This window comes from Perognathus longimembris, chromosome 3, assembly GCF_023159225.1.
Source record: "Perognathus longimembris pacificus isolate PPM17 chromosome 3, ASM2315922v1, whole genome shotgun sequence".
Classification (NCBI taxonomy): Eukaryota; Metazoa; Chordata; class Mammalia; order Rodentia; family Heteromyidae; genus Perognathus; species Perognathus longimembris.
The window spans coordinates 114,140,130-114,162,150 of NC_063163.1; the positions used below are offsets into that span (position 1 = coordinate 114,140,130).

The 22,021-nt window shown below is 45.7% G+C and overlaps 2 protein-coding genes across 3 annotated transcripts in view; both read right to left on the reverse strand.

Moving 5' to 3' along the window:
• The window catches only part of Usp28 (ubiquitin specific peptidase 28), a 54,712-nt gene extending 45,939 nt beyond the window's left edge, over positions 1 to 8,773 (reverse strand). For both annotated transcript variants that reach the window (XM_048343873.1, XM_048343874.1), the window contains exon 1: positions 8,638 to 8,773. In XM_048343873.1, the coding sequence (XP_048199830.1) occupies positions 8,638 to 8,694 (57 nt within the window). In that variant the 5' untranslated portion in view covers positions 8,695 to 8,773. The remainder of the gene's footprint in view (positions 1 to 8,637) is intronic.
• A 3,846-nt stretch (positions 8,774 to 12,619) lies between these two features.
• LOC125347797 (zinc finger protein 383-like) lies at positions 12,620 to 13,465 on the reverse strand. Its single transcript, XM_048340751.1, has one exon. It carries the CDS (start codon positions 13,463 to 13,465, stop codon positions 12,620 to 12,622), a length of 846 nt encoding a protein of 281 aa, XP_048196708.1.
• Positions 13,466 to 22,021: the final 8,556 nt, after the last annotated feature.

Below are 22,021 nucleotides of genomic sequence, written 5' to 3' on the forward strand. Positions count from 1 at the left end.
AGTGGTAGAGTGCTTGTCTTGCAGGCATGGAGTCCTGCGTTCGATTTCTCAGCACCACATAAACTGAAAAGGCCAGAAGTGGCCCTGTGGCTCAAAATATAGAGTACTAATCTGGAACAAAAAATAAGTCAAGGACAGTGCTCAGGCCTTGAGTGCCAAGCCCCAGGACTGGACACACACACACACACACACACACACACACACACACACACACGAATAAATCTAACCAAAGAGACTTGGACACTGAAAATGACTATATATGCCTGTCAGAAGTTAAAGAAGTCACACACACACACACACACACACACACACACGAATAAATCTAACCAAAGAGACTTGGACACTGAAAATGACTAGGCCAGGCTCTGGTGGCTCCCACCTCTAATTCCAGACTCAGGAGTCTGAGATCTGAAGACCACAGTTCAAAGCCAGCCTGAGCAGGAAAATCCCTGAGACTCTGATCTCCAATAAACTACTCAGAAAGAATTCAGAAGTGGCCCTGTGGCTCAAGTGGTAGAGTGCTAGCCTAGAGCACAGAGAGGCTCAGGGACAGAAGAAGATCAGGTCCTGAGTTCAAGCCCCAGGACCAGGAAAAAAAAAAAGCTTAAAAGTTCCAAATTAACTGTAAGACATTATGTTCACAGATTGGTAGACAGAGAACCAACAGGTAAGAGGCATATCTAGAGAGAGATTATAAGGAAATAGCTCACGCAGCCCTGGAGGCTGACAAATCCCAAGATCTGACTTAGGTCTAATTCTAGTCCAAATGCTAGGTGAGATAACCAAGAGAGAACTGCTATATAAGTTTAACTCCAAGTCCAAAGGACTAAGAAGCAGGAAAGCTAAGGAATCCAAGTTCCAGTCCAAATATGAAGCTCTGAGAGCAAGGGAAACCGATGTGAGTTTCAGTGGAAGAACTAACTTCCAGTTCAAGCAGTCAGACAGGCAAAACACTCCTCACCCAGCCTTTGGTCTTATCAGGTCTTCAACAGATTAGCAATACCCACTCATGTAAGGGAAGATTCACCTGCTTTAATGGGTTGACTGATTCAAAGTTAACCTCATCCAAAAACAGCATCACATATATGTCACAAGATTTAGTCCAAACATCTGGACATCTGCCTTATTAACTTGACATATAATTAAAGCTCTCACACATCTAATATTATAACAATATCAAAGTGATTTATAAATTCAATGTAATCTCTATCTAAATTTGAATGGTCCCGAGGAGGCCGGCTTGGTCAACATAGTGAGATACTGTCTCAAAGCAAACAAAACCCAATGGGTTTTTAGGTAGAAATGGAAAACCCAATTCTCAAATTAACACAAAATTTCAAGAAGTACCAAAGAGCCAAAACAATAGTAAGAAGAAAAACAAAGTTGGAAGACTCTACCTGGACTCCAAATAACTAGCAAAAAAGCTGGAAATACTGGGGACTCGTACCTGTAATCCTAGCTGCTCAGAAGTGTGAGATCTGAGGATCTCCATTCAAAGTCAACAAGGGCAGGAAATTCAGTGAGATTCTTATCTCCAATTAACCATCAAGAAAAAAAAAATAGCTGGAAGTGGAGCTGTGGCTCAAGTGGTAGAATGCTAGCCTTGAGCACAGAAGTCCACTCAGGGACAGTGACCAGACTCAGAGTTCAAGCCCCTTACCAGTAGGAAACAGAGGCATGGATCAAGTGGTAGAATGCCAGCCATGAGCAAAAAAAAGTCAAGCAGAGCTCAGGGTCCAAAGTTCAAACCCGAATATGGGCACACACCAAAAAAAGGCCGAACAACATGAATAGGTATTTACTGAAAGAAGATACACAGCTGGCCAATAAACCTATTTAAAAATGCTTAACATTCACCAGGAGGGAACTATAAATCAAAACCATACTTAGGTCCACGCATAGTAAACCCCAGCACTCAAGAGGCTGAAGCAGGATAGTCATGGGTTCAAGGCCAGTCTGAGCCATAAAGTGAGATTCTGTCTCAAAAAAAAAAAGAAAAAAGACAAAAACAAAGGACAACAATAATAAGATACTACTTCACACTCCTGAGGATGATTACTGGAGGGAGGGAGAGGAAAAAAGTAAAATAGTAAGTGTTCAGTGAGGATTCAGAGAACTAGAACCTTTAGGTATGGCTGGTGGGAATGTAAAATGGTGCAACTGCTGTGGAAGTTTGGCAGTTTCTCAAAAAGTTAAACATAGAATTTCCATATGTCTCAGCAATTCCACTTTAGCCAAAAGGTGGGAGAATGGGAGAATGAATAAGTGAAAGGGATACAAGTCATTTCTCTATATCCAAGGGGGCTGGGGCTGGGGGCTGCGTACCAGGCCCCTGTGAACACCCAGCTGCAGATGCTGAAGTCCCTCCTAGAGAAGGGCTCAGCATGTGCACAGAACCTATGTGCATCCTACTGTGTGCTCAGTCACCTCTAGACTGTTTACAGCTCATGCAATGGGAAGAAGAAATGTGCTTTCAGGATTATGACAAGGAAAAAAGCCTGACCTGTGCAGTTACAGGTGTAATTTTTTTTTTTTGACCAATACTTGAGTCTTGAACTCTGGGCCTGGGCCATCCCAGAGCTTTTGTGCTCTACCACTTGAGCCACAACACCATGTCCAGCTTTTTGATAGTTAGTTGGAGATAAGAGTCTTACAGACTTTCCTGCTGGGGCTGATTTTGAACTGTAATTCTCAGAGCTCAGCCTCCTGAGTAGCTAGGATTACAAGTGTGAGCCACCAATACCCGGCTACAGATGTAATTTTTAAATGTGTTTTTGTTTAGGCCTGGTTGAATCCCAAGATTCAGGAAAGGTGTATACAAAAGGCTGACTGCATGTATAAAGTGTTAAGTGAGCCATTAAAAGATATAGGCTACAAACTGGATAAACTTCAAAAGCATTACAGAAAATGAAAGATGCTGAATACAGTGCCACCCTGCATGACTGTGCTAATAGGGAAGGAACATCCAGAATAGGTGCATCAGAGACAGAAGGCAAGCCTGGGTTGTAAGGCTGAGGCAGGGAGGAGGAAGCAGACTTTTTATTCTAGATACGAACAGAGGTGGTGACAGCATAATACTGTGAATAGACTAATGAATTTGTATGCTTTCAAGCAGCTAATTTTATGCTGTATAAATTTTTTATTAATAAAAAATGAATTGGGAGATAACACATTTTCACTCAACAAAGTACTGGATTAGTGGATTAGAAAAGAGAGTATTGCTTCAGGACTTCTTAATTTTCTTTTTTGAGACAGGATCTCACTATAAGCCAAGCTGGCCTAGAATTTTAAAAAATCTTTCTTCCTCAGACTCCTGAGTATTGGGACTTCAGGAGTGTACCACTAAGACCAGCAGAGTTCTTCAATCAGCTAGCCACTGCCAGGTGCTGCTGGCACCCTCTCCAGAACGTCTTTAACTTGGCTCTGTGCCCTGTCTGAAATGTTGACCTTCTTTATTATGTAGAAAGCCAAGACTGGGGTGCTAAGACTACACATACACAGGCCAGACTCTGACCCACAGAAGCCTCCTGGCAAGTCTCAAGGTCTTCCTAAGCACCGGATTCAACACCTGGACAATGAAATGAAATGACTGATGTCAAATAAGTAATGCCTATGGCCACTGCTAGTAAAAGGAAAACTATATAAATATAAAATATGGGATACCTCTGGTTCAACTAAATTCAGCTACTTTGGAATAAAAATGATATTCTAGGAGAAAAATGCCCATGATACTTTGAAAATTCAACTTCCTGATCCTAGTAAATCTTATTTCTCTGAGGTGCAGCAGGGGATCAATGAGCACACAAGTTTCCAGTATTTCAGAGCAAAGCAGGCTTAGCCCGGAGGTTCTTTCATGGCCTACCATATGCAAACGTCTATAGGAGGTGGGTACAGAAGTAGAGCCAGTCAAACACAGGGTGTGAAGCATTTGCACCTAAAGATTAAGGATGCAGATTTGGAAGCAGTTGGAGAAAGGAGAGTTAAAATCAAGAGAACAAATGGTTAGTCCCTAGGAGAAACTAGGTAGGGCTCCAAAATCCAAGGAAGTAGTCAGGAAGGAAGCTAGCTATAGCAGAGGTAGGGCTCCAGTAGGATGCTGCAAAGAAGGCAGAAGCCAGAGTTCTGCCCAACAGCCAGAAATAAACCAACTTCTTGAAGACCACAGTTCAAAGCTAGCCCAGGCAGGAAGACCAGAACTGGAGGCATGACTCAAATGTTAGAGGAACAGCAACAATGAAGGAATAGCCAAGCAAAAACTCAAGGCCCTGAGTTCAAGAGGCCCCTTCGCCCCTCATGAATGAATACACACACACACACACACACACACACACACACAGCCACTCTGCAACACTGCAAGTTGGGAGACTAATAACTAATGAGAATATCAGTCAAACTCCAAAACAAATATCAATTAAAAATGGTAATGAGGGCCCCTAAAAACACAGATTAACACTACAAATAAGACTTAAAAGCTAGCACTGATGGCTTATATCTCAAACCCTAGCTACTTGGGAGGCTGAGATCTGAGGATCATGGTTCAAAAACAACTAGAGCAGGAAAGTCTGTGGGACTTTTATCTCCAAGAAAAAGCCAGAGATGGAGCTGTGGCTCAAGTGGCAGAGAGAAGCAAAAGAAGCTCAGGGACAGCACCCAGGTCCTGAATTCAAATCTCATGACCAGCAAAAAAGAAGAAAAGAGTAAGAGCTGTGGTCTGTGGCTCACATCTGTAACCCTAGTTACTCAGGAGGATGAGGTCTGAGGATTGCAGTTAGAAGCCAGCCAGGGCAGGTCAGTCTGCGATACATTTATCCTCAACTAACCACAAAAAGCTGGAACTGGGATTATGGCTCAAGTGGTAGAACACTAGCCTTGAGCACAAAAGCTAAGAGACAGAGCCCAGGATCAGGATTCAAGCCCCAAGATGATTACAAGAAAAATAAATAATAAAAATAAGCAAATAATAAAAGCATGAGACTCTGGATAGGCACTTGGATCATCATAGAATCAGCTAATAAAGAATTACTACAGAAAGGCCTCTGGGGCTGGGGACATGGCCTAGTGGCAAGAGTGCTTGCCTTGTATACATGAAGCCCTGGGTTCAATTCCCCAGCACCACCTATATAGAAAACGGCCAGAAGTGGTGCTGTGGCTCTGCTGTGGCAGAGTGCTAGCCTTGAGCAGAAAGAAGCCAGGGACAGTGCTCAGGCCCTGAGTCCAAGGCCTAGGACTGGCAAAAAAAAAAAAAAAAAAAAAAAAAAGGCCTCTGGCCTCTGGTTTGAGCAGAAGATAATGTTATCTCTGAGAGGTCTGCTTCACTAAACAACAAATTATTATTAAAAGCCTATTTTGGGAAGCCTTACCATGAGACATCTAGTGGTTGTGGATTATGGAAAACCAATCCAACCCACTCTGCTAGGCCAGCCTCTCTTGCAGGCCACTGACCCATCAGCCCTAGCCTTGCAGGAGCTCAGACTTGGGCAGTCAGCTCATAACCACAATGCTTCTGCAGAAGCTGTTGTTGCCATTTCAATTTCTGCAACGGAATCCAGAAACAAAACTGCCCCACTAACTATCAGCTAAGTTAATCCTGCTCAGGTATGTATAGTTTTCCAAGTTAAACTTGCATTATGTCATCATTAGAAAAAAAAAAAACTTTAGGAAAGAAACAGGTGGGCTCTAAGTCTTTTTGTTACAGATAAACAAAATTAAGTAAAGTGAACAAGCAGACAACACACCTTCATTGTTAATTTTGTTTCAGGATTGTGGATCTCCATATATAGCAAAATAGGAATTCTTTGCCTCTCAGAGAGAGGTCCTCTGCTGTTCAAATGAACCATCCAGAGACCTTGTCCAAGGGCAGAAATTGGATTAGGGGGTCTAAAGCGGAATTCCAAGTGGGATGCACTTGCTTCCTTGATGTCAATACTCCCACTCCCATGTATCAACCTGTCAATGCAAAGTCACTGAGCCCGAACTGTGGGATATACACAGACAGGGATGGGGAATGGGATGGTCCAAGCCCATATGCACTCGTGAGGTAAACTCACACTAAGAATGACTTGTTTGGAACAACCAAACTGACTTCATGTTATTTATCCTACAGTAACAGTAAACTTCCCTGCTGGTTTTTTATCTAAATCAAGAACTGGCTGAAACACAGGACCCAGATACTGATAATCTTTAAGAGTAATCTGGAGATGAGATTTAGTGATTTCACAAAGTGGTCACACTCAGATCCGAAGACACACTCACGGCATATTTCCATAGTGCTACCATTTTTATCCTACTACAACTCTAGAGGAGTCTTATAAATGGCTGTCTGTCCTTTGTACAAATGACCACAGGAGAAGCACAGTAGGTTTTAAATAGCTTCTGAGTGTCAAAGGAGGATAGCTCTTCTCAGGACAATTAAACATCTTTTAGGGAAGAGGCATGATGCCTTAGAGAACTGGAAAGGGAAGAATCCATTTTAACATGAAACTTAACAAGAGCAGGAAGTTATTAAAATCTTCCTGGGCTGGGGATATAGCCTAGTGGCAAGAGTGCCTGCCTCGTATACACGAGGCCCTAGGTTCGATTCCCCAGCACCACATATACAGAAAATGGCCAGAAGCGGCGCTGTGGCTCAAGTGGCAGAGTCCTAGCCTTGAGCAAAAAAGAAGCCAGGGAAAGTGCTCAGGCCCTGAGTCCAAGGCCCAGGACTGGCCAAAAAAAAACAAAAACAAAAACAAAAAAAATCTTCCCTCTAAGAGGTAAAAGGTGCATTCCATATTAAGATCCTTCAACCTGATCTGCTAACTTTACCCATTTTACATTAGCAAAAGCAAGAAAGGTCAAATGTTATCAGACTTGAATTCCAAGCTTATCATCTGTCAGTGCAGGGCAAGTCACTGGGAAGAACAGTAAATGTCATCACTCTGCAGGTCGCCTGGAATCAGGGTACTGCAGCCAACCAGTCACTGGAGTGCCAAGCCTTCCCAAAATAGCAATGACTTCTATACAAATGCTCATCAAACTCCTCACATACTCACCCTCAAACAGAGACTACCGAAATTGGGGCCACTACTCAAACGGTGGCAGAGGTAAATGAAGATGCCACTGACTGACATGCACATGGTCTTTAATGACAGAGCCTGAACAAATTTAAATATGACTTCCTCTCCCATAAAATAGTCTTGTGTCTAAATCAATAGGACCGTTTCAAAGCTAAAATTTTCCCACCTATTTTTAAGGTGTCACTGTCCTAAAAACGAATAGACCAGTTTGATCTTTAAAACACAGAAAAAGTACTGGTGGTCACTTAGCAATAATACATCCATTAGAAATCAGTATTTCAAACACCAGCTGCACAGTTTCACCTTGGAGCCCAGGCCTTGGAAGTATCTTTTACTATATATTAAAAAAAAACATTTTTTTGTTACAAACTCCTGGTCTTGAGTGAATCAAAAGAATAAAAAGGGGCCGGGATGTAGCTCACTAGTACAGCATTTGCCTAGCAAGTGCCAGGCTCTGGGTCTGACCAGCAGCTTCATAAATAAATAAACAGAATAAAATTAAAAAGGCTTTTAAAAGGCTTCCCGCTTGGAAATATCTGACAGCTTGTATTATAAATATTTTATGAAATTTTCTCACTTCCAAACTTATACTCGAAAATCTGCCGCAGATTTCCCTTTCTGTCTTAAAAATAAAAAAAAAGAAAGAAAAAGAAAAGGAAAAAGCAGTACTTGAGGGGTGAGGAGGTAGTATTAAGTTAAAACATTCCAAAGTAACATTAGAAGACATTCTCAAATTGCTCCCTTTCCCAAGTTTCTTCTCAGACACTAGCAGTTTGGTTGGCTCCCAAACCAGTGTTTCTTATGCCCTCGCCATCTTAAGCCCAGCAATCTTTAGGTTGATTTTGTTTCCAACGCTGTTGGATATTTTCAACAGTATAAAACAATCCGTTCATTACGCTGTCCACCCCTATCACCACCCTCTTTAAAACCTAGAGTGATGAATGCAATAATTTGGGGGGGTGTGGGGGGGCGATCTGTTTCAAAGAAGCAAGCAAAGCGGTGCGGAGAGCGAAGGAGCGGTGGTAACGGGGGCCGCGGGTCTCCCACACCGCGCTGGCCAACGCCGGGTTGAAGTGAGATCACCGGTCTGCCTGGGACTCTTTAAACAATGCTGCCACCAAATCGATTCCAAACCTGAGCACCCACCCAACTCCGCCCGGTTCGCAAGTTTCTCCTCCGTGGTCCGGGCCCAGATCGGGGCCCCGTCCCCGGTGACCGCCCCCCCTCCCCCCCCACCCCGCCGACCTCGATGCAGACCACCCCGGGTGCAAACCTTTCACACGGGGGCCGGCAAAGTCCCGGAGCCCCTCCCTCCCAACTTCGGCGGGCCCACAGACGCCCGCGATGGAGTGCCGAGCCCGAGCGCCCCGCAGCCTCCCCCGGGCGCCATCCTCACCTGCCGGGCGCACCCCGTGCCCGCCGTCCCGGGGTGCCCCGCGCCCGCCCCGCGCCCCACAGGCCCCGCAGGGCCTCCGCCGGCCGGCGCCGCTCCCGCTCGGCCCGCCGCGTCCCCCTCAGCCCCGGAGCCCACTCCCCAGGCCCCGGGCCCCGCGCCCCGCTCCCTTTCGCGCCGCAGGCCCACCGAGCCGTGACCGTCGGCCGCTCCCGCCGCGTCGTCTTGCTGCAGCTCCGCAGTCATGGCCGAGGCACCCCTCGGCGAGTCACCAGTGTCCCACCGCCACCGCCGCCGCCGCCGCCGCCGCCGCCGCCAGCCCAGGAGCACGGGGAGGTCCCGCCCCCGCCCGCGCCCGCGCCCGCGCCCGCGCCCGCGCCCGCGCCCGCGCCCGCGCCCGCGCCCGCGCCCGCGCCCGCGCCCGCGCCCGCGTCCCCGCCGGGTCCCGGTTCCCTTCAGCTCCCGCGGTCCCGTCTCCGCCCGCAGCGCGCGCGCACACATACACACACACGGCCAGAGGCCCCGCCCTCGGCCCCGCCCCCAGCCTGCGCGCGCACGTAGAGCGCGCGGCCAAGGGCAGAGCCGCCCAGCGTGCGACCGCCGACGTCGGACTCTGACCCGGCGGCGGTCACGTGACCATCGCCCCGCCCCCTTTCCATTCCGCACTCCTCCACACGCGCGCAACACACACACACACCCGCATCCCCCTCCCAGCTAACGGTCAGTGTGGCGACCCTTGCGGTTCGCGCCTTGGGGATCCCGGAAGTGGGCAGTGAGGGCGCAGCGCCCTCAAGTCTCCTCCTCCGTCCGCTGCCGGCCACCCGTCCCCTTGTCGAGGCCTGCCCGGCCGAGCTGAAGCTGCTGGTGCCGGGGACCACATCCTGGGAGCTGAGCCCCGGCGCCTCCGGCCGGGTGGCTATGTCTGTGAGCACAGGACCGGCCGACGTCGGTTTGTCCGGCTGCGGGGCACTGCCCACAGCCCAGAGAGAGCACCCAGCCCTTCATTCGAGGGTGCCCAGCCTCCCCCTCCCCCCGGACCTGAGCGCGGTGAGCCACGCCGGGCGGGCGTCGGAAGTCGGGGCGCGCCCGGACTCAAGCGTGCCCTCCTCGCACGTTTCCCCGCACGTTTCCGTGCAAGTGTGTCCGGAGTGGCAGGCCCCGGAGGGCTCCGATCCGCCTGCCCGGCCGCATCCGAAGTGCACGCGCTCCCTGGGCTGCCGGCGTGCTTTGCTGTCCCTGTGGTTGACCTGTAGAGCCACCGTCTGTAATGGTGGCGACGGGAGTCAGGTCTAAGTCAGGTGTGGCGCCCTCCGGGCCTCATGGCTCTGGGGGCGGGGAGGTGGGGGGGGCGGGCCTGGGTCAGGATTGTGGCTGCTTCAAGGCCTGGAGACTTGGACGCAGGGCTCCTCTGCCCTCGTGGAATCTTCCCCATCCATCCAGCTCCCATGTGGCTGGTGATCATCTAACTTTTTTTTACTTTTTATTTTCTTTGTAATAAGTAAGCAAAACCCATTCCTTGCTTCGACCTGGGCATCACTGCAGACCAAGTTGATTTCTGAAGTGTGTGTGTATTTTAAGACAGGGCAGTGAGGGAAGGGCTGACATTGTCCAAAGAGAAATGTAGCCATTGCCTGACTTATGGAACTGTAACCCCCTCTGTACAACATCTTTTTTTTTTGGCCAGTCCTGGGGCTTGAACTCAGGGCCTGAGTGAGCACTGTCCCTGAGCTTTTTGCTCAAGGCTAGCACACTACCACTTCAGCCACAGCACCACTTCTGGCTTTTTCTGTGTATGTGGTACTGAGGAATTGAACCCAGGGCTTCATGCATGCTAGACAAGCACTCTACCACTAAGCCACATTCCCAGCTCTGTACATCATCTTTATAACAATTTTACAAAAAAAAAAATATAATGTCAAAAGACAGAGTCTGCCCGTGGAATCCAGGCTGGCCTCAAAATCTTGATCATCCTGACTCAGCCACTTGTGTGTTGGAATTATAGGCATAAACCACTATACTTAGAAAGTTGACTACAGGGTCCAGTCTTTCTGCAGCTTTACATGCTCCTACACTGCTAGAAAGCTTTCTTTTCCTTCTTTCCCCCCTCTCCCTTCCCTTTTTTCCTTCTTTTTGCCAGTACTGGGGCCTCTCACTTGTTGGGCAAGTTTTCAGAAGAAAGCTCTATTTCTACATATCTACTGTGTCTTTGAACAACCCTCATTTATCTTTGCAGGATCAGTTTAGCATTGTTAGTTGAATGTGTATAAGTGGTTTCATAATCCTTATTTACAATCCTTAAAATCTCATCAGGGGCCTCCTGTGGCCTTATCTCTGAATAAGGTCTATGCATGCACTTTGGTAAGCATAGGCTCTGAGTTGTTGATTTTTTTTTAGGTTCACAATTCATTTATTGACATTCAGACTTCAAACTTTAGAAGCCATTCCCTAGTAAAGGGAATTAAGTAATAAAATGAATCACAACAAATTAAAGATCTGTACACCTGTTAGGTGATACCACATTAAAACACAGATTCTATATTCACAAAAGTCCTACCACTTACACCTGATGAAACTTTTTACCCCTTGACCTTAGAACTCAGTGCCCCCAGATTTACCTGAGCAACTGTAGATTTGAGATACATTTGGCCCTAGAAATAGAATTGTTTTCACTGTTTACTGATGACTGAAAATATTTATTATCCCACAACAAATATTCTAGCTATTCCTACTTGCAATAGGCATCCATTCGTCCATGGTTAGGCTAGTTTTTCTCCTTAAACACTGACCATTTCCTTCATTTCTTTATCTTGGGTCCTGGTCACTATCCTTGATCTTCTTTTGCTCTAAGATGGCATTCTACCACTTGAGCCATTGCTGTACTTCTGATTTCTTATATTCATGATTAATTGGAGATAAGAATCTCATGAGGGCTGGGAATATGGCCTAGTGGTAAAGTGCTCGCCTCGTATACGTGAAGCCCTGGGTTCAATTCCTCAGCACCACAAATATAGAAAAAATCCGGAAGTGGAGCTGTGGCTCAAGAGGTAGAGTACTAGCCTTGAGCAAAAAAAAAAAAAGAAAAGAAAAAGAAAAAGGGCTGGGGATATGGCCTAGTGGCAAGAGTGCTTGCCTCATATACTTGAAGCCCTGAGTTCGATTCCCCAGCACCACATATACAGAAAATGGCTAGAAGTGGCACTGTGACTCAAGTGGCAGAGTGCTAGCCTTGAGCAAAGAGAAGCCAGGGACAGTGCTCAGGCCCTGAGTCCAAGGACCAGGACTGGCAAAAAAAAAAAAGAATCTCATGAACCTTCCTGCCCTGCCTGTCTCAGCTTCCTGAGCCGCTGGGATTCCAAGCATGAGCCACCAGGCCTGGCCACGTCCATTGTTTTCGTAGGGTTACTTTTGAACTAAAGGGTCAAATTTGCTAGGCAAACATTCTACCACTGGAGCCATGACCCCCCCCCCCTCACACACACACACACACAAATCTTCGTTCCTCACTTCTCTCGCTTTCCTGGCATTCTAAGTCAGAATCTCATGTCTGCTAATCCATATTGCCATCCATACTTGAGCTATGTGTACGTATTCCTGTGTTTTTGCCAACTGGAGCAGTGTTCAAGTGATGTCATCCATCTCCTTCCTTCCTGTCTTCTCTCCCTCCTAGTTTCTGTGCTGGATTCTAATGCCGGGGCTGTGAGAGTAGCCTTTTCTGAATTGTAAGTGTTTGTAGGTTTTCTTCCAGTGTGGCTTCCTCTGTGTTTCTTCTGGCTTGAGTCATGTGGAAAGGCCATCCCTCATTCCTTGAACTTTGAGGGTTCTGGTGGCATGTGGATTTTCAGATGTGCCCTCAGGTTTGAGCTCTGTATAAATGATTGGCCACATGAATGGCATTTGTAGGGTCTTTCCCGTGTGTGGATTCTCTAGTGAGCTCTAAGGTAGGACTTGTATTTGAAAGATTTTTGGCACTGTTCACATGTGTAGGGTTTCTCTCCTTTGTGGGTTCTCCAATGTACTTTGAGGCTGGAGGGATACCGGAAGGTCTTGCTGAAGTGTTTGCCCTCAGAAGGTTTCTCCCAGGTGTGGATTCTCTGGTGTTTCCTAGATGCTGAGATACCCTTAAAGGGTTTGTCACTGTGGGGAACTGGTAAGGTCTCTCTCCAGTGTGGATTCACTGGTGGACGATCAGGTTTCCATGCTGCGTGAAGGCCTTATCACACGCATTGCATCTGTGGGGTTTTTCTCCTGTGTGGAACGGTTGGTAGCATTTAAGATATGGCCTATATCGAAAGGCTTTGTCACATACAAGACCTGGGTAGGACCTCTCCCCAGTGTGTATTCTCTCGTGTATTTTCAGTAAGTAGACATGTCTAAATGACTTGTCACAATCTTTGCTGTGGTAGGGTTTCTCTCCAGCATGGATTCTCTTTTGTCTCTGAAGAAGTGAACTCTGGTGAACGTTTTTGCCACATGCCTGGCACTGGTATGTTCTCTCTCCCATGTGAATTCGGGAATGTCTTCTGTAACTGGATGGATGCTCAAAGCGCTGGTCACACTGTTGACATTTGAAAGCCTCTTCTCCCAAGTGGATTCGCTGATGCTTCTGGAACACCGAGTAATAGCAAAAAGTTTTCCCACGTCCTTTGCATTCATAAGGTTGCTCTTCACAGTGGATTCTCTGGTGCAGAGCGAGGGCGGAGAATTTCCTGAAGATTCTCCCACATGCATCACATGGGTAATGTGTGTCTGCAGACTGCTTGTCTCTAGTTTTTCCTGATGGTGCCTTTCTCCTCCCTCTCCAGGGCTCTTTTCCTTGCTCCAGACAGGTGACGAGGTCTGGTTCAGAGGCATTAAGACCCACGGAGAGCAGGTTCCTGTAGTTGTCCAGCATGACCTCCCTGTACAGAGCGCGCTGAGCCGGGGTCAGGCACCGCCACTTGTCCTGCGTGAACTCCACCTGGGCTGGAGTTTCCTGGGAAGCAGCCATCACTTCTTCCTCTTCTTCCTCCCTCCTCATGTTTCTGCTCTGGTCAGAGATGAGCTTACTAACCCAGGCTCTGAGTTTTGATTAATCCTTTCTGCAATATGGTTCTTAACAGGACTCTAGACAAAGTAAAGTGTATCTAGAATTTTATATCAACCTCACAGCGAGGATGTGCTATGTCCTCTCAGCTTCCTCCAGTTTCCTAGTGGTGCCAGATATGTTTAATCAGCTAGTCACCCTATCCATTCATAGTATTGAATGAACAGACTTAGATGCTCCCTAGCCATCAGCTGTCAAGCCCCACTGTCATCAAATATCATTGTCATGTAATCAGATATCAGTAAAGTGTCATCCAGGTGCTGGTGGCTCACACCTGTAATCCTAGCTACTCAGGAGGCTGAGATCTGAGGATTGTGGTTCAAAGCCAGCCCGGCAGGAAAGTCCATGAGACTCTGATCTTCAGTAAACTACTCAGAAAAGGCCAGAAGCTGTGGCTCAAGTGGTAGAGCACTTGCCTTGAGCACAGAAAGGCTCAGGGACAGAGGCTAGGCCTTGAGTTCAAGCCTCAAAAGTTCAAGCTGGCAGGAAAAAAAAAAGTGTCTGCTTACCATGCACAAGGCCCTGGGTTCGAAACTTAATACCCACATACATACAATGGCTATCTTTTTTTCTAATGGCTTCTGAGCATCTAGATTTGGAAACCAAAGGCTACAGCTAATTGCCAAGTATGGCTGATCCTTGAGCTATGGATTCTTTCCCCTTAATAATCTAGTCAGAATTCTTTTTTTTCTTGTAGTGCTAGGGTTTGAACTCAGGGCCTCATACATGCTAGACTGGTGCTCAACCAATTGAGCCATGCCTCCAACCAAACTTTTTTTCTGGCAATTTGGAGATGATGCCTACTGAACTTTTCTGCCCAGATTGGCCTTAAACTGCCATCTTCCAGATCTTCAACCTCCAAAGTGACGTAGGATTACAGGTGTGAGCCTCTTCTAGTCAGAATGAGTTATTTTTGCAGGAGGAAAATGGCCTTTCTTGTAGTGAAGGAAAGACTGGATATTTCTGTTATTACCACTAAAGATTTAGATCATATTTAAGAATTAAATTATTTTAAGAAAATGTGTCTGAAAACATTTTACTGGTTAAAAAATAGTTTGTAACCTTCCCAAGATGCAGGGTGTATGCAATTATGTTATCCAGGGCTCTCTAGAGGAACAGAACCAATAGAATATGTAATTATAAAAGAAGCATTTTTGAACTAACTCACACCATCAGTGGCTATCTGCAGGTTTGAAAGTCACAGAAACCAATTGCTGCTCAGTACAGGAAGCTGTAAGTGCTTGTCTAGAGCCCACCAAGTCCTGGATTTAGTCTGCAACACCATTTAAAAACAGCTAGGCTCCTGTGGCTCATGTGTGTAATCCTACCTACTCAGGAGACCAAGATCAAGGTTCAGAGAACTTGGGCAGGAAAGTCTTTGAAACCATCTCCAGTTAACCACCAGAAACGCCAGAAGTGGAGCTGTGGCTCAAGTAGTAAAGTGCCAACCTTGAGTAGAAAAAGCTCAGGGACAGCACTTAGGCCCTGAGTTCAAGTCTCAAGATTGGCACAATGAGTCAATCTCTTAATGTTTCTTGGCCCAGTTGATAAAACATGTCATAGTAAGAATGATAGAACATCTGGAGAGGGGCCAGTGGAGAACATCTGGAGAGGGGCCAGTGGCTCACATCTGTAATCCTAACTACTGAGGAGGTCGACATCTGAGGATCATGGCTCAAGGCCAACCTGGGCAGGAAATTCCACGAGAATGTTATCTCCAATTAACTGTCAGAAAATTGGAAGTGGATCCCCACGCTATCACGGTGTCTCATCTGAATACCCTGGATACGATGTTAGAATTAGGGAAGGGAAAGAGAATATAAAAATTGAGCGATAAAGGATAAAAAGACAGATGACTCCAAAAGCAGTATTTACAAAACCATTTGGTGTAAACCAACTGAACAACTCATAGGGGGAGAGGAAAAGGGGGAAGGGGGAATGAGGGAAGAGGTAACAAATTGTACAAGAAATGTACCCACTGCCTTACGTATGAAACTGTAACCTCTCTGTACATCACTGGACAATAAGTAATTATTTAAAAAAATTGGAAGTGGAGCGTTGGTTCAAAGTGGTAGAGCACTGGCCTTGAGCAAAAGAGCTCAGGGACAGTGCTCAGTCTCTTGACTTCAAGCCCCACAACTGAGAAAGGAAGAAGAGGGGGAGGGGGAGGAGGAGGAATGATGGAACATACTAGGTATTCAAAACAGAGGTGATACTCAACCTTAAGGCAAATTTAAGCCCAACTGAACTGATGCTGGAGCACTTTTTTGCACCTGTTACTACACCACAGTGTTTAGACTCCAGGCCCACTGTTCAGGACTTTGGGTGTGGCTCCTCCTGGGTTCCAAGATGGCTGCAAAGTGACCTTGGAAGGGAATGGCTCTGCACTGCAGACACAGGAACAAAATGGGGGAGTCTGGTGTTCACCCTGCTCCTAATTTGTGCGCTCAAGCCAGGAATCCATTTTTCTCAGCAAACGCTGTTTTTAAGCACCTGTTAGATGAACAGACATGCCCACACCCATGTCTGGTGTGTGTACTATCTTTGGTTTGCTTTGCTTTACTAATAAACTAATAAACTTCTTTGGTCTCTATCTCCATGTGTCCTAAAATTCTTTCTCTGTAACACATGCCAGAAACTTGGTACCCATGGGTCCAGGTCCATTTCCCTGGAGCCTCACCAGTTCCAGGAATACAGCAGTCTGGAACACGACTGGACAGTAACTACTGAAACTTGACATTCTGAATGCCTCATGACCAGCAATTCCTTGCCTAAATACCGTAGAAGAGCTTACACATCTGTGCCAGGGTACATGTTCAGAAAATGTTCACTGCATTTGTAACAAAACAGAAAGTAAAGTACCAACAGCTAAATTGGTCAGTTGTTATATAGTCATTAGATAGAACTAATATAATGGCATTGTGAGATATAGGTCAAATCACAGAAGATGACATACAATCTAATTCCTTTTTTTTTTTTTTTGGCTGATCTTGAACTCAGGGCATTATAGGCATGAGCCATCAGTGCTCAGCTTCTAATTCCCTTATACAAATCACTAATCATAACATCATATTGGAAGATAAGCATGTAGTTAAAACCACAAATAAGAACAAATAAGCCAAGTGATGGTAGCTCATGCCTCCAATCTTAGCTACTCAGGAGGCTAAGATCTGAGAATCATGATTTGAAGCCAGCCCAGGGAAGAAAGTCCATGAGATTCTTCAATAAATACTTAGGAAAAGCTGGTATATCTCAAAGGGTAGAGTGCTATCCTTGAGCCAAAGAAACTCAGGGTCAGCACCCAGGTCCTGAATTTAAGCGCCAGGACTAGCTAAATAAATAAAATAATGAGGAAGAAAAGGAACAAAGTAAAAAGTGACATACATCGGATTCAGAAATAATCTATTTTCATAATCAGGTGGTAAACATGTAAGTGTTCACCGTGTTACTCCACGCATTTTATAAGGGCTTAATAATAAAAGATCAAAAGCACACTATTGTAACAGATTAGAAGACTGTCATTCTGTCTAGCCATGATGGTACAGGTCTGTTTGCATTCACGGCTATACGACTTGAGCTACAACCTCACCTCTAGAATTTAAAACACCAGTTTGCATTTATTTATTGTTGTGCCAGTACTGGGGCTTGAACTCAGGATGTGGGCACTGTCTCTTAGCTTGAGCCCACTTCCTGCTGTTTTGGGTGGTTAATTGGAGGTAAGAGTTTCACAGGCAGGACAAACTTTGAACCTCAGCTATCAGCCTCCTGAATAGCTAGGATTACAACTGTGAGCCACTGGCACCCCAACACCAATTTGCCTCTAGAAGTTTAATACTTTCTTTTCCTAAGGGGAAACAACAGTTTATTATGAAACCTTTCAAATAAAAGGTGGGCAGCCAGGCCCAGGATCCCAATGCTGCTTGTTGCTGCTGCTTCAGTATGGGGTTGGGAACAGGCTTTTATGGGGTGACTGGGTGTCTTTCTGATGAGCTGTTCGAAATTTAATTTTTTAACTGACTTGGTACTTGACTCTGGAAGGGAAAAGAAACATTTTTAAAGGAAGTAACAGCTAACATTACCAAGCACTTATTCGTTTGGCAGTGTTTGAGTTTCTTGAATGTATAAGCTCATTTTATCCTCACAATATCCTGCAGAGAGTTGTTGTTTTCTATATTAATAGTTATTTTACAAATAAAGAAACCACCATAGAAAGATTAAGAAATCTTTCTAAGTCTTTCTAATCCTACAGCCAGGACTCTAAACTAAGCTTTCTCTATAGCCTAAGGTCAAAGATGAAAAGATTCTGGTTTAGAGACACCTTACCTAGAAATGAAGACTATGTTATCTAGAGACAAAACAGCCTAGAAGGGCTTCCCTGAGGGGGTGCTCCTTAAGATGGATTGGAAAAGGATAAATTAAGAAGACAAAGGAGACAGTAAAGTCTTAGCATTCACTCAGAAGGCTAATCACAGTCAGGGTAATTGCAGATCCTATTTTACCTGGGCAATCCAAGTGTTATCCCTATTTTTCCTAACATAATCATCAGTAACCCTTCACTTCTCAAACTTGCAGTTTTGAATAGTGAAGCAATTTCATCTTAAACTCCAGCAATGATCCTAAAAAAGCTTCACCATCGTAGTTCCAAGAGCCTTACAAATACAGTTAAAATGCAAATCCCTGGCTATGCCCCATGAGCAAGCCTTGCTAATAAGCACTGGTTAATATGTTCCTAAAGAACAGAGAAAGGGGTAACAAAGGGCACCCCTCTTTCCTTCAGCCCTCTCCCCACCACCCAAGAGTGAAGGAGATGGTTGTGGTCTCTCTATTCTTCAATGATTACATCCTTTTCACTTTAGTGAATGAGGAAAAAAATATTATTGGCACTTGAGAGCAAGGTACCTGAGGGTCATCTGTGAGGAGATAGAAATACTGTGGAATTGGAAGAAGGAAAAGTATTTGATGGTCCCCAGGCAGAGATAAAAGACAAGGGCTGAAAAAAAAAAAAAAGACAAGGGCTGAATTTGACCTGGCCTTTTTGCTCTTCTTTGATAGTTCACAATATCAGACCTATAGTGAGAAAATAACCCCTGCTGGCTGCTTTTGCCCCATGCCTATAATCCTAGCTACTCAGGAGGTTGACATCTGAGGATCGTGGTTTGAAGCCAGCTGGGCCAGAAAAGTCCCTGTGAGACTCTTATCTCCAATTAACCAGTCAAATGGAAGGAGAGCTGTGGTTCAAAGTGGTAGAGACTTATCCTTGATCAAAAGAGCTCAGGGACAGCACCCAGACCTTAAGTTCAAGACCCATGATGGACAAAAAGAAAAAAAAAAAAAGATGGCCAAGGACTCAGAAGGTATAGATCCATTTCTTTTTATTGTGTTCTCTCCCTCTCCCTCTCCCCCCCGCCTCCTTTCCCTCTCTCCTCTCTTTCCTCCTTACCATAGCAAGAAACATAGAGCCAAACTAACAGGTGCTGAATAAGGTTACATGACTTCATCCAACGAGGAGCCATAATCCTTCAGAGGTTGTGCACAAGCATCTGTTGTTTTAAGAAGAAGAAGTACAAGGTTCTGGAGCCAAGAGATCAGAGACCCCTTCTGTACAATTAAAGAGTTCTGGTTCCAAGAAATAGAAAGCTTTTGGAAGGTATTTCAGAATAAAATTTCAATGTAACTGTAACCTGAAGATCTCATCCTTTTGTTTCCTCCGTTTTATGCAAAGATTAACAATATTCAAACTGATATAAGTATGTTATTTTTGTCTTTAAGTTACAGACAACTAATCCCCCCCCCTCTTTTTTTTGCCAGTCCCAGGGCTTGAACTCATGGCCTAGGTGCTGTCCCTAAGCCTCTTTGTGTTCAAGGCTAGTGCTCTGGTACTTGAACCATAGCACCACTGCTGGGTTTTTTTCTGAGTAGTTTATTGGATTTAAGAGTCTTAGAGACTTTCATCCACAGGTTGGTTCTGAACCATGATCCTTAGATCTCAGCCTCCTGAATAGCTAGGATTACAGGAGTGAAGCACTCAGCTCTACTGTTCCCCTTCTTATTTTTTGTCTGTTGTGGGCTTGAACTCTGGGCCTGTGTGCTGTTCCTGAGCTCTTCAGCTCAAGGCTAGTGCTCTACCACTTGAGCCACAGCGCCACTTCTGTTTTTCTGGTGGCTAATTGGAGATAAGAGTCTCATGGACTTTCCTGCCCAGGCTGGCTTTGAACCACAATCCTCAGATCTTAGCCTCCTGATTAGCTAGGATTACAGGTGTGAGCCACTGGCACCCGGCTTAATTTTCCTTTTTACTTGACAGATTAAAATAGTTTTTCTCCCAGGCGAGGGCTGAAGTGATGTCACTTTCAAATCTCTATTTTAGTACTCATGGAATAAATCATTTGTCCCCAAATGTGGGATTTTAGTCCTTTTGTCTATGCTAAAAATGTCAATGAGGGGGTACTGGAGTTTATATTCAGGGCCTTAATCCTGTGAGCAGGTGCTCTACCTTTGAGCTACATCTCTAGGCCTTTTTGGTCATTTTTGAGGTAGTCTTGCTTTATGCCCTGATCAGCCTGGGCTGTGATTCTCCAACTTGTGTTTCCTTGTGTGATTGGGGGTGACAGGCAAGTGCTATAACACCCTGACATGCATGCTACACCCAGACATTGGTTGAGATGAGCTCTCTTGAACTTTGATGCTCCATCTGGCCTCAAATCACAATCTGATTTCTGCCTCCCAAGTAGCTAGGAGGACCAGGCTTGGGTCACCATGCCCAGTCACTGAGGAAACTTGGAGCCCCCTAGGGGAGTCAGGGTTTTTCAGGAACAGGAATGCAGAGGTGAGCTTGTAAGCTGAGTGGGAGGACTTGCTAGTGTGGGTTGGTGTTGGGAAGGCCAAAATAACAGCAAAGAGTTGATGGCATGAATAGAGAAGAGCCATGACTTAGGGCTCTGTATAGAACAATGGATAAGGGTTGCACGTAGTTTTCTGGCTGCCCAGAATTCTGTTCAGGCAGGCATGACAGGTGCCACAAGGTGGCGCTCTCATCACACTCGTAGCCCACAGACTGGGAGCTTTGTAATTCCCCACCATTCTGCTGGGTCTTTAAAGGCTCTAACTAGAGGTCTGTCACACTGCAGCCATAGTCAGCCAGCCTATCATTAGTGCCAAGCCTTCCTCCTTCCTGGAGCAATGACAGTGTACATTTCAGCAATGGCAGAAAGGGGACAAATACAGCTGTTGTGCATTTTAGAATAATTGCCGCAGGCCATTCGGAGACAGCTTTATAATCAGAGCACTTATACAGACTTATACAATATTTCGCTTCCCTGCTTTAACCTCCCCCTTAACACTCTGTATCATGGACTTGCGAATCTATTCAACTCACATTAAGTCTGGAATTATCTGCCTTCTGTTTTGCAAAGGGAGGCTGTCATTTCTCCCTCATCTCTTCCTCTTGCCGTTTCTTCTTCTGGGACTTCCATTTCCCTCTCCTCACCAGGCTAACTACTCACCACAAATACCATTTATGACAAGGCTCTCTCTCTACTCCTGGTCCAAGTTTGGGCTCCTCTATCTATCTCCATGGCTCTTCAGCCGTCTGTGGACACTTACTGTTGTCTCAGATGCTGTGTTTCTTAACCGTCACTTCCATTCCCAAGTCTCTTGAGCTTCCTTCTCGTTACATCTCCAATGTCTACCACAATTCCTCTCAGAGGGAGTGGATGAAGGGACAAGTAAACTTCCAAGACCTTGCTTGAGCCCACAGCAGAGATGGAAATACCCAGAAATTGGATCCGGAACCAAAATATCTTACTGGCTGTTAGGATGACCATATCCAGGTTCCTTCACAGAAAACTCTGAAGTTGGTCAAAATGAAAACCTGCAGGGCTGGACAGGAAGCCACAAATCAGGAGAGATCCCCTCCTGCTCAGGCAGCGAGACTTTACAGCTCTTCAACTGTACAGAAGGTTTGGATAGCATGGCTTGTGAGGACTATCCGCCCTTTGAAGTAGTGAGGATGTTGCTTGGAGTGGGTATGATTAGAAGCAGAAATAGAAGCAATAACTCTTTATGTGCTCCCAAGTTCCTTCTAAGTTCTCCCTTCCTCTGATTTTCCAGGGACATCTGACTCTCAGGAATTATGAGATTCCTGAACAGTGGATTTTAGGAGAGAACTAAAAGGAAGTACGAAGAACCTGTATCTTTGGTTCATGCTTTTTTTTTTTTTTTTTTAATCGTGTAGCGCACTGGCTTTGCAGCTGACTAACTCAAAGTGATGTTACTCTGAACACATGCCACCATCCTCACCTTCGTGGGGTGGTTGGGAACAGAGAGCCTCTTGGACATGGTTGTGAGAAAGTGGGAGTCTCTGAGTGCTCTCATTTCTTGTGGTCACCCGAATCCTTTCCCGCTCATTTGTTAGCCCTTCTGTCTATCTGGAAACATCCAATGAAACGTTTAATGATTCCCTAAGTGTCAGGCTCTGTGTTGGAGATGTAA